The 13555-nt window shown below is 49.4% G+C and overlaps 1 protein-coding gene across 4 annotated transcripts; it reads right to left on the bottom strand.

Annotated features, from left to right (window-relative positions):
- Positions 1-106: 106 nt before the first annotated feature.
- CDC42SE1 (CDC42 small effector 1) lies at positions 107-13340 on the bottom strand. Of its 4 annotated transcripts, XM_070950815.1 has the most exons (6): positions 13035-13171; positions 11661-11813; positions 3499-3739; positions 3238-3351; positions 3044-3136; positions 107-2523 (listed from the first exon to the last, which is right to left on the bottom strand). In XM_070950815.1, the coding sequence occupies exons 3-5, from the start codon at positions 3550-3552 to the stop codon at positions 3065-3067; spliced, it is 240 nt and encodes a 79-aa protein (XP_070806916.1). In that variant the 5' UTR covers positions 3553-3739; positions 11661-11813; positions 13035-13171; the 3' UTR covers positions 107-2523; positions 3044-3064. The 4 variants fall into 4 exon arrangements, with proteins under 4 accessions (XP_070806916.1, XP_070806917.1, XP_070806918.1 ...); XM_070950816.1 differs by lacking the exons at positions 11661-11813; positions 13035-13171 and adding an exon at positions 13200-13340; XM_070950817.1 differs by lacking the exon at positions 11661-11813.
- Positions 13341-13555: the final 215 nt, after the last annotated feature.

Raw genomic sequence — 13555 nt, 5'->3', positions numbered from 1 at the left:
ACATTTTCCTGGCCAAGGAGCAAATTTAGGAAGGATGGGCTTGTCTGAATTCCTGTTAAAATGCCCTCTCAAAACAACAACAACAACCCCAACTCAAGATTCTCCTTTGCCATTTAATTTCGTCTTTCCAAGCATACATTACACTCTGTGCAAACGAGGGAGAAGCATATCAGAAATAGATTGCATAACTCTTTTGTTGCACTTAGCCAAGAAAACAGGGTTTGTTTGTTTTTTTAAAAAAAAGTCCAAGCCAGCACAATACAGCTCTCCCTTTTTCCCAGATTTCAGTGTCTCAATTGCAACATTATATTCAAATAATATATTTTCTTCCTCCCTTCACACACACACATGATCATTTTCTTGTTTGCAAAAAGAAGAAAGATAATTTTCTGGCAAATAAAAAGACAGGCGAACAGCCCAGCTATTCTTTTTCCCCAAAGCAATCATTTTTAACCCCAGACCAGCTGGGAGGGAAAAATAATAATAATAAACATGGCAAAAGTTCTATTTTTTTTTGTGTGTGTTTTTTTGAAACATCGACCCATCAGCTAAATTTTTAGAGTGATCAAAAAAAGAAAGAAAGATGCTTTTCAGGTAAGTTAAAATATAGATCCCCTCATCCACTGCCAACATGTGGTAGGAATAATGGACATTGCAATCCTAAAGCCCCGAAGATTAAAAAATTTGGTAGCCAAACAGCTGTTCTGCTCGAAATAATCTAACTTTTGCTTGGTCAGCAGACACAGGAAATAAAGAGGAGAAAAAATGGACACCTTTAATTTTATACCTAGCTGTTTTCGCACCAGGAAAAAAAAAAAAAAGGGGGGGGGAGAAATGTCAGAGTTTATTGGCTGCTGAAAGTTTGCTCTTCAAGAGCTGACCTGCAACCCTCTGTAATCCCTTAATTTGGGGCAACCGGATGGAGCTGAAGACACAACGGAAGAGACAATTGTGTGGATTTTGTTGCAGTGGGAATCCACTCAGGAATCCCAGGCTCAGCCGGATGGCGTCATGTGGACTGCAACTCCAGTTTCAGAGACAGAGAATGAAGAAATCCCACAGCGAGGCGGAGAAACCTTCCACAACCTCACGTCAGGATGCTGAAAAAGCTGACCCTGGAATTTGAAATGTATATATATTTTTTTCTCCTCCTACAGGCTGGACCGTCTACAAGTCTTTGTTTTGGGTCTGGGGGTGCCCCGTTCCTCCTTTTTAAAAAAACCAGGTTCCTCGTTGAGCGAGAAGGGGAGCGCGCGAGAATCGAACCTGGGAAACAAGTATTGAAAGCAGGATCTCCACACTGCGGCCTCCACGTTTTTAACACAAGTCTGTCTGGAGGAAAGAGCCACATAATCCAGGGTCATACAGAGGTGGAGCTTTCAGACAAGGGTCAGCAACTGAGCTTCCTCCAGGCAAAGCAGTCTCCAGCTCCATTTTACAAGCTTGCAGGGATCTGGTTGATCCTGGTTGCAATTTTGCCCCGGTCCCCGGCTGCTCCATCTGCGGTAGGGATGGGGGGGGGGGGGCGTCAATCCGCGAAGGAAAGGAGGCTGAGAGCGAATTCCTCCTAGCTTGCAGGAATTTGAGTCACGGAGCCCCTCGGCTTGTTTCTGGACCTGTGGGGGTGGATTTCCCCGGATCCCCATTTTTGCGCCAAGAGCAGAGGGGCGATCGATTTAGGGCAGAAAAGTTTGCGAGGAAAAAAGCAGCTCAGAGTCACTTCGAACCGCGAGATAGGCAACAAATAAATTGGATAGTTAGACAAAGAACATCTGGCTGACTCTGTGACAATCCATAATAATAATAATAATAACAACAACAACAAATATCACAAGCACCGAATTGCTGTTGGTTTTTGAACTCTGCTTCCTGGAAAGAATCGGGAGCCGCTGGCTGGCACCAGGAAGGTTGCCCACCCTGTTTCAGCACCCACCGCCTGGGCTTGGGGGGCCCTGTAAGGAGTCCGGGATGAGATTTGCCAGCCTCCCTTTGGAGGGATCGTTCTGCAAGATGGCGGCCACACCCATTAACGGCACCCAAAACATCTCGCATGGTAGCCAGGACACGTCCGTAAGAATAAAATCCAGTGGAGAAACTTCAGTGAAAACACCAAGAATAATTCGTTCCGTCTGATGCTTTCTTCAGTTTATAAAGGAGCCAAAACATATTGATGATTTGTTATCAGGGAAGTGTAGTGGATCAATCCAAACCTACGATTCTTTGCAAGGTTGCCCAAGCATGATTGTCCCCTGCTTTGCTCGCCAAGGCGGGCTGGGGGGGGGTTTCTGCCAAGCAAACAATGCCAGGAAAAAAAAACAAGTCAACTGGGCATGTGCAGAGTGATGGATGTTGGGGCTGTTGCTCTTACAAATTTTTTTTTTAAAAAAGGATAATTTATGCGGTGACTAATTCACTCAACGGTTTTGAGTTTGGCAACCCGTTTCGACAAGACCAAACAGGAAATTCAAGTGAGGCAGAGATGCGTTTTTTTTTCTTTTAAGGTTATTTTTGTAATTAATTAGCCTGTAAGAAAAGAAAAAAGAGAGGAGGATAAACATGAAAGGCATTCTACCCATACGTTGGCAATAAGTATAATTATCAAAGAGGAAACATTTGAACCCGCCTCACAGGGAGCTACCCCGAAGCACGATGGTCCTCCTGAGGATTTAAAAGATCTCCTGGATTTGATCAAAATGGATCCCCCCCAAAATGTCTAACTTTCTGCCCCAGCTGCCAAATCCTTCCTCCTGTCAATGATCACTTATTATTTTATCATATTAAATGTTTACAAGGTGACTCTGGTGGCTTATAAGCTATAAAAAAACAGGTAAAAAAGTAATTCAAATATCAACACATAAAAACTACACAGATTAAAATCTTATTTTTTAACAAATCTCCCAATTCTTCAGGTTGACGCAAACCTCGGTGGCACCTTTTGCGGGCCCAGGCTGGGACTAAGGCCCCGTTGCAAATCAAGAGGCTAGTCCTCATTGACCGGGGGAACTGTTTCTGAAGTGGCTTTTGCAATTCATCCAACACTTACATGGAAAGGGACGAGGGGAGGTTATAAAATGTGGGAATTGCTCCAAGGTCTTTCTCGCCCGCATTTGGATCGCATTTCCTGGACGGCTCCTGACTGCAAGGAAGAGGGGAGAGAAACGAGGGAAGAGGAGAATGAAGGCTGTGCCACAGCTTTTAAACCGGCCTCCCCGGAAGCAAAGACGAGTGAAGCCGTACCACGGCGGGGAGACCCTCGTTCACCATGTCGCCGGAGCCGATGTGCGTGAGGTGGATGAAATTCATAGGCTCGCCAATCATGCTGCGGTCGATCCGCCGTCTTTTCCTCTGCTGCTGTGGAAGATGGAACCAGGGGAGATTCGGTGAGGGGAGGAAGGAGGAAAGGAAGACCTCACCAACCCCAGCTGGCACCTCCGTGCCCGGCGGAGGCCTTCCCTGGGATGGGAGACCTAACCCGAGGTCGCCGGAAGCAGAACTCACCGGCTGCGGTTTCTCCACCACGCAGCAGCCCAGCTTGTGCCAAAAATCACTCATGGTTAGAGTCGCTTCCAGCTTTCTGCCTGGTGGGTGCCAAGGACTTGCAGACAGGCGATTAGGACCTCTTGTCCAGCCAGAGATGCCGCTCGGACGGTGCCGTGTGGTGCTCTGGTTGGTTTGGAGCCTGGAGAGAGCTTCAGATGGCGAGGAAAGCGATTTGGATGCCGATGGCTGAAAAACACCTCTGGAAGAAAGAGAGGATAAGAATAATGTCAGAAGAGGAGGAGGAGGAGGAAAGAGGAGGAGAAGGAAGAAGAAAAAGAGGAAAAAGAGGAGGAGGAGTGGAGAGGAGAGGCGAAGAGAGAATGATGACAACACTGAGTAAAAATTAGGGGAAAGAAGGAGAAGAAAGAGGAGGAATTGGAAGAAATAGTGTTAAATAAAAGTTAGAGGAGAGGAGGAGGAGGAAGAGGAAGAGGAAGAAGAGGAGAAAGAGGAGGAAGAAGAAGAGGAGGAAGAAGAAGAGGAGAGGGGAAGAGAGAATGATGACAACACTGAGTAAAAATTAGGGGAAAGAAGGAGAAGAAAGAGGAGGAATTGGAAGAAATAGTGTTAAATAAAAGTTAGAGGAGAGGAGGAGGAGGAAGAGGAAGAGGAAGAAGAGGAGGAAGAAGAGGAGGAGGAGAGGGGAAGAGAGAATGATGACAACACTGAGTAAAAATTAGGGGAAAGAAGAAGAAAGAGGAGGAATTGGAAGAAATAGTGTTAAATAAAAATTAGAGGAGAGGAGGAGAAGAAAGAGGAAGAGGAAGAAGAGGAGAAAGAGGAGGAAGAAGAAGAGGAGGAAGAAGAAGAGGAGAGGGGAAGAGAGAATGATGACAACACTGAGTAAAAATTAGGGGAAAGAAGGAGAAGAAAGAGGAGGAACTGGAAGAAATAGTGTTAAATGAAAGTTAGAGGAAAGGAAGAGGAAGAGGAAGAGGAAGTGATGAGGATGAGAGGGGAAGAGAGAATGACGACGACACCGAATAAAAATTAAGGGAAAGAAAAGGAGGAGGAGGAATTTAACAGTGTTAAATAAAAATGAGACGAAAGGTGGAAGAGGAGGGAGGAGGAAGAAACGGCATGAAATAAAAATGGGAGGAAAGGAGGAAGAAGAGGAGGAGGAAGAAGGAAGCCGTAACATCAACAACTAGCAGACTTTTTCCTCTGGGCCCCTGGGGAAGGTCATTCCGCTGAGCTCAGGGGGGCTGCTCTGCCGTTGCCCCCCAACCTCTGGGAGGGTGAAGGAAGAGGAGCAGAAACTGGCCACTCCACCTCTGCCACTGCTGCCCACGCTTGCAAGCAGCTTCGGGGAAGAAGCCCACGGATCCCCCCCAGCTTTTCTCTTTCGAAATGCGGCCTCAGAGGACGCGTCACCCTGGGTGTTGCAGACGTCGTGCCTCGGTTTCCTCTCACAAGGTTCAGGGCTAGACGGAGGAGGGGGAGGGCAAGAGGAGGAATAGTTTGGGTTTTTTTTTTTTTAAATCATTTCAGATAACAGGAAACCACAAAGAGTTTCCATAGAAGCAGACTAGAGGCATTTAAAAAACAAAAGTCACACAAACACAGACGCACAACGACTCCACTTCCTCCTTGTGAGTTAACCTTGCCGGAAAGTCCTTGGAGGTGACCTGTTCGCACCTTTCTCCTTATTATTATTATTATTTTGTGAAAGTGACGACAACCCCTTGGGAATTTCGCTTGCGAGAGATCTGGAAAGACAGGCGCCGCCTTGCTTAGGCTGCTAAGATTGGAGGGGCCCCTTGAGGGCATGAAGAATGACCCTCCCTACTCGAGAAGCGAACTCAAGTGACTCCTGGGGACCACGCAAGACACGTCCACATGTTTTCCTAGCAGCAACACCGAAGCGGCTGGCCAACGTTTTGCAACCTTCCAGCTTAAACCTCCAGCCCTACGTTCCTGGTGGCCTCCCATCCATCCCTGCTTGGTCTTCCCGAGTTGCTAATCGATCCTTCTTGGGATCCAACCCAGTTTGGCCTCCTGCCCTGCTCCCCGGATCGAAGGGGCGACTCTCAAAATGAGGATCTGGACAGAGTTAAAGGGGAGCGAAAATGCTGGAATTTTTCTACCTTTGGGGGGTTTTATTTTTCTTAAAATAAGAAAAAAATAAGAAAATGAAATAAGAAAAACCAGGATTTGGCTTTGCCAGAAAGAGGCCTGGAGGCTAAAACATATAAAGAACGGAATTGCTGGAATTGGGTCTGGCCAATCTACAGAGAAGAAGGACTGATAGCAGCCTTCCAGTATTTGAGGGGCTGCCCCAAAGCGGGGGGGGGGGGATTCAACTTATTTTCCAAAGCACCTGAAGGCAAAGCGAGAAACAAGGGATGGAAACTAATCAAGGAGAGAAGCAACCTGGAATTAAGGAGAAATTTCCTGACAGGGAGGACAATTAACCAGTGGAACTGCTCGCCACCAGAAGTTGTGTGTGCTCCAACACGGGATGCTTTTAAGGAGAGATTGGACCTCCACTTGTCTAAAAGGGTATAGGGTCTCCTGCCTGAAAAGGGGGTTGGACTAGAAGACCTCCAAGGTCCCTTCCAACTCTCTTAGTCTGTATTCGGCAGGAGAGGAGAGGTTTTCCCCGAAGGATCTCCCCACAGAGAGCAAAATGTGATTTTCCACCATGTGGGCTGGTCTGCTTCCAGCTGCCGATGAGACCCCCGTCTGAGGCGAGAGGCACGATGGGAGCACAGGATTAAAGTTTGCAGCCAAACAGCTGCCCTGCCAGAAAAAGTGACTCAGCGAACCGACGGATACGGCTGGGCTGCTGGGGTGGGGGTGGGGGGAGAGGGCTTTGCAAAGGCTCTCAGGTTATGACGACCTTCCCAGCCGGCTTTGGACAAACAAGGTCAACGGGTTCAGGTCCCCGTGACTCGCTCAACAACCGTGGCCCAAACTTCATTATGAGAACAAAATTGTGATTGCTTTTTAAAGTTTTTGACCACAGGCAAAATAATCGCAACCGAGAAAATCAAACACGGATGTTTTAACCGTTGCTTCACTTAATGACGGAAGCTCCCGGTGTCCTGTTTTTGGTCGTACGTCGAGGACTACCCATAATTCTGAAAGGAATACAGGCAGTCCTTGAATTACGACCACAATGATGGAGCCCGTAGTATCAGTTGCTCAGCGAGATATTTCTGAAGTGAGTTTTGCTCCGTTTTACGACTTTTCTTGCCGCTGTTGTTAAGCGAATCACCGCTGTTATTAAGTGAGTCACATGGTTGTTAAGCGGCTTCCCGTTGACTTTGCTGGTCAGAAGGTCGCAAAAGAGTGATCACGTGACCCTGGGACACTGCAACAGTCATAAGTACATGCCAGTTGCCGAGCGTCTGAATTCTGGTCCTGTGGGGATCCTGCGATGGTCGTAAGTGTAAAAAATGGTCCTAAGTGCCTTTGTAACTTCAAACCGTCACTAAATGAACTGCACAGAGCCTGGAAAAAAGCGGCCAAATAAGGAATCTGTTTTTGCACAAGGGGATGGGCCGGGAAGGTAAACTGCTTGCACGCACCTGTGTAAATTGGGGTGGCTTTGCAGTGACTTTTCCCCGCCTGTTCTGTGCCGCATTGCAGCCGGAGCGAAATAACCATCCTGGGCGTTCGGGGCAGAGGCAACGGGGCAAGACCGAGCCTGCCCCAGACGTCGTCGGTGGAGGCTTGACTCATCCTTGACTCACCACCCACCTGGGCCTGCTGGAACCGCCGAGAAAGCAGGAAAAAGGGAAGAGAAAATTCCCAGAGCTTTTCCAGCCTCCAGCCAGAGAGGGGAAGAGGACGAGGGGTCCAAAAGTGGAAAGGGGGGGGTGCTAGCCATGTGCCCCTGATGCCACTTGGGGGCCGAAGATCGCTTCCTTCGATCAATGAATGAGCTCATCGCTCCAGAAGGTAGCTTCCTGCAATTGGGGGCTTAGACTACACACCCCATCCTCCCCATGCAGGGCCGGACCTGAAGAGGACCTGCAATGGCCCTGCCTGTGTGAGAAAAGTGACTTTCCCTCATTTTCTGGCATGTTTTTGCATCTTCTTAAGTCTATTTTCCTGCCCCGGCTTCGCCTGGTGGTATCCTTTCCACGTAGAACCCAAGACAACGCTGATCCGATGGCCAAAGTTTTCCCTCCTGGTGAAATTTCAGGATGCATCTTCAGAGAGGCTTTGCTTTTATCTTCTTCCATCATTCCCCCCACCCCCCACCTTAAAACATCTTCCCTCTAAAATTTAACTTCTGGACTTTTCATGCCCTCGAATACCACAAATTGCCATCAAGCAAAAATCTTCCTGGTTTTGCACCCGGCAACCGATCAGGCGCAAACACGGGACGTGTGCAAAAACTCACGCGGGTGTCTCTGGGTGCAGTGCACACCTACCAGCACCCGGGTTTGGGAAGAAAGCAGGCGTGACCAGCCAACCTTGCAAAAATTTGCACGCTTGTTTCGAAAGGAAGCGAGGGCCTCCTGTGTGCAGCCGGAGGAAGCTGTGATTTTTGGTCAAGTCTGTGGCCTCTTCGCCTCATGAGGGCCAGAAACATAAAGCACCTTCGGCTGGGCAAATTAAAGCAGGTCATTTTTAGGGAAAAGAGAGCACCCCCTATCTCCTGCAAATTATTTTAAAACGGGGGGTGGGGACGTCGAGCTAGGATAAAAAGTTCCGTCTTTGATCCACAGTTTTAACCCCCCAAATACCTCAGGGTCCAAGCCGTTGAAAATTCAAAGTTAATGATTTACCAAGCAGACATCCAGAAAATGTAAAATTTCTGCCAGATAAAATTCCAGTGTTTGCTAACTGCTGTGATTCACCAGAGCCAGTTCTGAGAGTTTTCTTGACAACAGCCGAGAAGAAGCTGGCCACAATTGCCTTTTGGGATGTTTTTACAGCTTTCAGATCTAAGCCACAAGCCTGGCATCTCCTGGTGGCCTCCCATCCGCGTTCAGGTCCGCACTCTCCTCCTGGAGCAATCACGAGGGTCAGCCAGGCCCGGTCAATCCATTTCTCCTGCATTTGTGTAAGGAGACCGAAGGAAAATCCTCTCCCATCTAAGCAAAGCCTTGAATATTCTCCATCAGGAAGGAGACCCTTTTTTCCAGCCCCTTTTCCCCCACAGCCCCTAGACTCATCCAGCCCCACACTTCCTCTTCCTCTTCCCCAGAGATCTGCACATTTTCTTTGAAAGCCGTGGCCACCAAGCCATCCTGTTGGTCAATCTGTTTTCTTTTTCAAAACCCAGCCCTTACTCAGAGGCGAGTTGCAAAAGAGACTTTTCTTCGCCAGCTTCTCTAAGCCGGGGCTCCTGAACCACCGACGGGGATGATGGGAACTGGAGTGCGTCAGGAACACCGGCATAGAGCAACTTCTCAGCCACGGTCCCAAGAAAACGGGACCGCCAGGGGAAGCTGGTGACGAGAAGTGTCCCTTTGCGTCTTCTCCAGGCCACGGAACTGCCGTAGCTTTGGTGGATTGACGCTCTCAGCCTGGTGTGCCATCCAGGTTAGGGAGAAGGGCAGCTAAAGCCAGATGCCAACGCCTGGCATGGGATGAATGAGAGATATTCCCCTTACAAGATGCAGATGCTCTGGAGAGCGCCAAGCTTTGAGATGGACAATATTTATCTAGATTTGCTCCGGAAAAAAGGGAATACCAGTGGCCACGTAGGGTTTTTGTGGTCCTCCTGAGGCGGCTTCCTTCCCGCGTAGCTCGGCCTGGAGTTATTTTTTCCCTCCTGGCCCAATGGCTTTATTGTTTCCCCAGATTTATGGACTGTTTTCCCAGCCCCATTGTCAGCTGCAGGCTCCCTTCCGAAGGCCGTTTATTTCCCACAGGCCGGACGCCAACTCCGATGCCGGCTTGCAGGAAGCATCCCGCCACACAGAGGTGCAAATGTAGAGCCTCCACGACAAGAGACAGTTCACCTGCAAATATCTTCGTTTGCTTAGCACAGAACAAAGACCCAAAAATGAATTTTCTGTCCCAGCTGGGAAAAAATCTCCCAGGGCCGTCTCATCAGAGGCAGCCACGCAAGCTGGGCATCTCCAAGGCTTTTCCTGCCAGGTGGAGAAGCAAGGCGTAGCAGCACCCCATGCCAACATCCCTGTTTGTTTTTTTTCCCCTCCAATGATTTAAACAAGGCTGGTTTTTCTGCCGGCCGGTGGCATCCAGCATGGAAAGGTTGGGCTCCCGATCGCCCCTCCGGCCAGGAAGCACCCAGCCTCCCTCCTGTGCCCAGAACAAAAGGCCCCTTTGTTGCAAGGAGAAGGCGGAGAGGAAGATCTGCGCGGCTGAAAAGGAAAAGAGCCTTGAATCCCATCTGGAGAGGGGGGAGAATTTCCTCCTCGCACAGAAGGAAGGATTGTCGGCCGTCTGGCCCTCCCAGCGTCTGGCCGGCCAAGTCATCTTTGCCCCCGGTTGATGTCACAGGGGCAGCCATGTTTCCTCAGCAGCTCCAGAGAAGCGCTTGGCTCTCCCGAGACATTTTCTCGCTAAATCCGGAGCTTCCTGCGAGGCCCCCATCCCAGCACAAGCCAGGTCTGACTTTGGCTTGTGAGATAAGGAGGATTCAGCCCACAGTGGGCTAGAACTGTCCAACGCGCTAAGCTAGAATTCGTGGTTTGTCTAAGCCACAAGGCTGAGTTCAGAGCTAAACAGACTCTTCTTAACTTAGCACCATGCACATTTTTTTTTCCTGTGGGACAGAATTCCTTTTTTTTTCTTTTTTGCAAATTGTGCATGAAGGAAAGAGCTCCTATGAATGCACGGGGGTCTTTTCTAGAAGCTCGCCTTGAAATACCCCAAATTCCCCCACGGGTTTTTTTCGCTTGCAATTTGTTTTTTACTGTTTCTGATGTCCACCAGGGCAGGGGTCTCCAACCTTGGCAACTTTAAGCCTGGAGGACTTCAATTCCCAGAATTCCCCAGCCAGCTAGCTGGGGAATTCTGGGAGTTGAAGTCCACCAGGCTTAAAGTTACCAAGGTTGGAGACCCCTGCACCAAGGTGTGTGTGGCACGAGTGGCTGAGTTATAAAAAATGTCGGAAACCCCGAAATGAACCCCAAAGCAGGTCCAGCGGGCATCCCGTCCCTGGCCACGAAGCTTTGAGAGGAAGATGAGGCCGAGGGATTTTGAGGGTCCAGGAATTGGGGTGGTTGAGAAAGAGCCCCCGAAGAGCAGAAACATTTCAATTCACAGCAGAGGCAGCCAGTCCTTGGATAGCGACCAAAGCTTTACTAGGGACGCATTTAAAGGTCTCTTCGCTCCATCCCCTCTGACACCCCAAGTTTTTCCCCACTGTTTTTCCCCTCTTCCCACTGCTGGGCTGCTCCCCACCCATCCCCGAGTCAGCAATCTGGCTGAATTTGCCCCATGAATGAATCGTGGAATCTCTCAGCCTGGCTCACCTCGCAGGGCTGTTGTTGGGGAAATTGGAGGAGGATTAGATATGTTGGTCATATCTTGAGTTATTTGCAAACATAATCCAAGATTTGGGAAATGCCAAGGCTATGCTGTAAAGACTGTTTCAAATTGCAACTGGATGTGAATTTCAAATAAATAAATAAGAAATTAGTAGCCACACCAGTCCAAACAATAAACAAACTTCCTGCCTAGAAAAGTGGTCTGTGAGATAGAAACACCCAGCCACGGCTTGCAGCAGAGCACGTGAGGACGTTTGCAGTGGAGACCCCTGAGCCCTTGCACACGCATGTTACATGCACGTAAACGCATGTAAAAGAGGACACTTTCACACTTGCTTGTACAGAGGTGGGAGGCAGAGAAAAGCAAAGCAGTTGGACAATTTGGGAAGATTTCCTTGCAAAATATCCATTAAGATCTCAACACACAAACACACACCACCAATGATGGCATTTGTGGGGGAAGGGCGGACACCACAATGCCCCTTTTAGACTGTGAATCTGTCACTAGGAAGGTTTCCTTCTTCAGTGCCAAAAAAATGGGTTTTTTAAAAAAAATCCATTCTTTCAAAAATCAAAATTTCTCAGGATAACGTGTCTCTGGCCTTCCTCCACCCGCAAGAATGCAGGAATTATTTTTATTTATTTTTTAAAATGTGATTTGTGCACAACTCAGGAGCACCCCAGGTGCGTCCAGCCTACCTCAAAACAAGGCTGCAGATGGGAAAGAAGCCAGGTGGAGGGGCCGATGGGGGTGGGCGGGTGGGTGGGCTGCAGAAGGAGGCATGTGCGGCCCTGAAGACTTCCAGCCGAGCTGTTCCCTCTCTTGAAGCGGCCGGAACAATGGGGCTGCTTCTGAGTCAGGGCCGTAAAAGGAAATGCAGAGAGGGGGGGAAGGGAGGAACATAAGGGTTAAGCAGAAAATTAAACTTCCTTCGCAGAATTTTGCAAGACTTCTTTCCAAGAGAGGTGAAAGACAGATGTTGGGGGGAAGGAGAGGGGGATGGGCTGGGGCTGGGGGGGGGTCTGGCTACTAACACAAATATAGGTCCTTTCTAAAATAACAGAACAATACACAAATCATAACTGTAGTCAAGAAGGAAATAAAAGTTGCATTCACACCACCGCCATGCCGCAAACTTTTCTAACTAGAAAGGAAGGGTGGATCCAAGGGGGGGGTTCACTCGACGTCCCCAGCACGAGGGTCTCCTGGAGGGACCACAGGGCCCATCCTCCACATCCACTGGGCCCAAGGAGGAGGCCTCCGTGTGCTTCCCAGCCGTTAAAGAACCAGCCGTTATAGGGAGGGGAAAAAATGAGATTTTTAAATTCAGCCAGCCCCTTGGAAATCTCCTCTCCCTCTGGCACAAAATTAGCCCCCCCCCCAAAATCAAGCGAACTTTGGTGGGGCGGCCAATAAGCCTTTTCATGTATTAATTGGATTTTTCACGCTGCCACAGTGCTGGTGAAGCATGAAAAAGTGTTCCAGAAAGTGGTTTTTTTTTTTTTTTTTGGACCATAAAAGCATTTCTCAAAGCGAGCTGGGTTTCATTTCGCCAAAGTGCCCCTGGCCCCAGCCGGTTGGCGACAAGGAAAGGGAAATTAAAGCATGGTTTGGGGGAGGGGAGTCTTGGGGGAGAGAAACAGCCCCTTTTCCTATCTCCCTCATTTCTTCAGCTGAGACACTCCAATCCTTCTTCTTCCAAAGTGTCAGAGAGTTTTTTGAAAAAAAACCACTTTAGATCTTTGCATGGAAACAGAGTCTGAGATGAATAGGGCCTTTCTTCCCTGGGGCAGGAAGAAAAGAAGAAATTAAACGCATGGGTAACACCCAAACCTCTTGCCCTGAATCAATGGGAGGGTTTTTTCTTTCTTTCTTTCTTTCTTTCTTTCCAAAGTGCCAGTCTGGGCAAAGACGCCATTCCAAAGCCAGAAAAGACCCTGGTTTCTACAAAGGGAATTAAAATCGCTTTTTCTCTTTTTTTTGTTTTTGGCCTTGTCTCGCCAAACGTGTTTGACCCAGGAGGGGGGGGAGGAGGGTCGTGAGAAATCTCAGGTGCGGGAGAAGAAACTCACCTGAACTTTCCGAAGAGAAAGGAAGACTTCGGAGGTCCGGAAAAAGTTTTGCGCAAAAGTTTTGGGAGAACTTGGAAGCCACGAGAAGGCGGCGAGAAAAGCAGGCGAGGGTCTCCCTGACCCCCCCGGGTGGTCCCGAGACCCCGAGCGCCCCTCGCCCCTTACCTGCCCAGCTGGGGGGTCCCGGGACGGCGCCTTCCTCGGCGGTGCCTCCTCTTCCTCCCAGCGCGCCAGCAATCCAACAGGGAAAGCTGTTCTCTCCGTGGGAAAACGAGGCTCCGCTCGGCTCCTCCGCCCTCCCGCTGCCGCTGCTAGAAGGAGGAGGAAACGCTCCGAAGGATTTCAACAGGCAGACCGAGGAACGCCGCCTCCCCCCCCCCCAGCCACACACCCCGCGATGAGTCAACCCACAGCCGGCCCTGGACGCGCCGGAGCGGCTGCTGCCAACTCTGGCGGTCTTCGGGCATTGCAGCCCCTCGGCCGGGGGACCTCCAGATGCTAGAGGGTTTAGTGGGGCTGGG

Source organism: Pituophis catenifer, unplaced genomic scaffold (assembly GCF_029215685.1).
Source record: "Pituophis catenifer annectens isolate HBS135680 unplaced genomic scaffold, rPitCat1.0.hap2 SCAF_10, whole genome shotgun sequence".
NCBI classification, from domain to species: Eukaryota; Metazoa; Chordata; class Lepidosauria; order Squamata; family Colubridae; genus Pituophis; species Pituophis catenifer.
Note: the sequence above shows the minus strand (reverse complement) of the source record. Positions and strands in the feature narration are given on the sequence as shown.

Coding starts and splice junctions, on each gene's coding strand:
- CDC42SE1 (XM_070950816.1), bottom strand. CDS start 3,552: ATGAGTGATTTTTGGCACAAGCTGGGCTGCTGCGTGGTGGAGAAACCG. Junction 3,352..3,498: donor TGGTGGAGAAACCGCAGCCG/GTGAGTTCTGCT, acceptor CATCTTCCACAG/CAGCAGAGGAAAAGACGGCG. Junction 3,137..3,237: donor ACGAGGGTCTCCCCGCCGTG/GTACGGCTTCAC, acceptor TCTTCCTTGCAG/TCAGGAGCCGTCCAGGAAAT.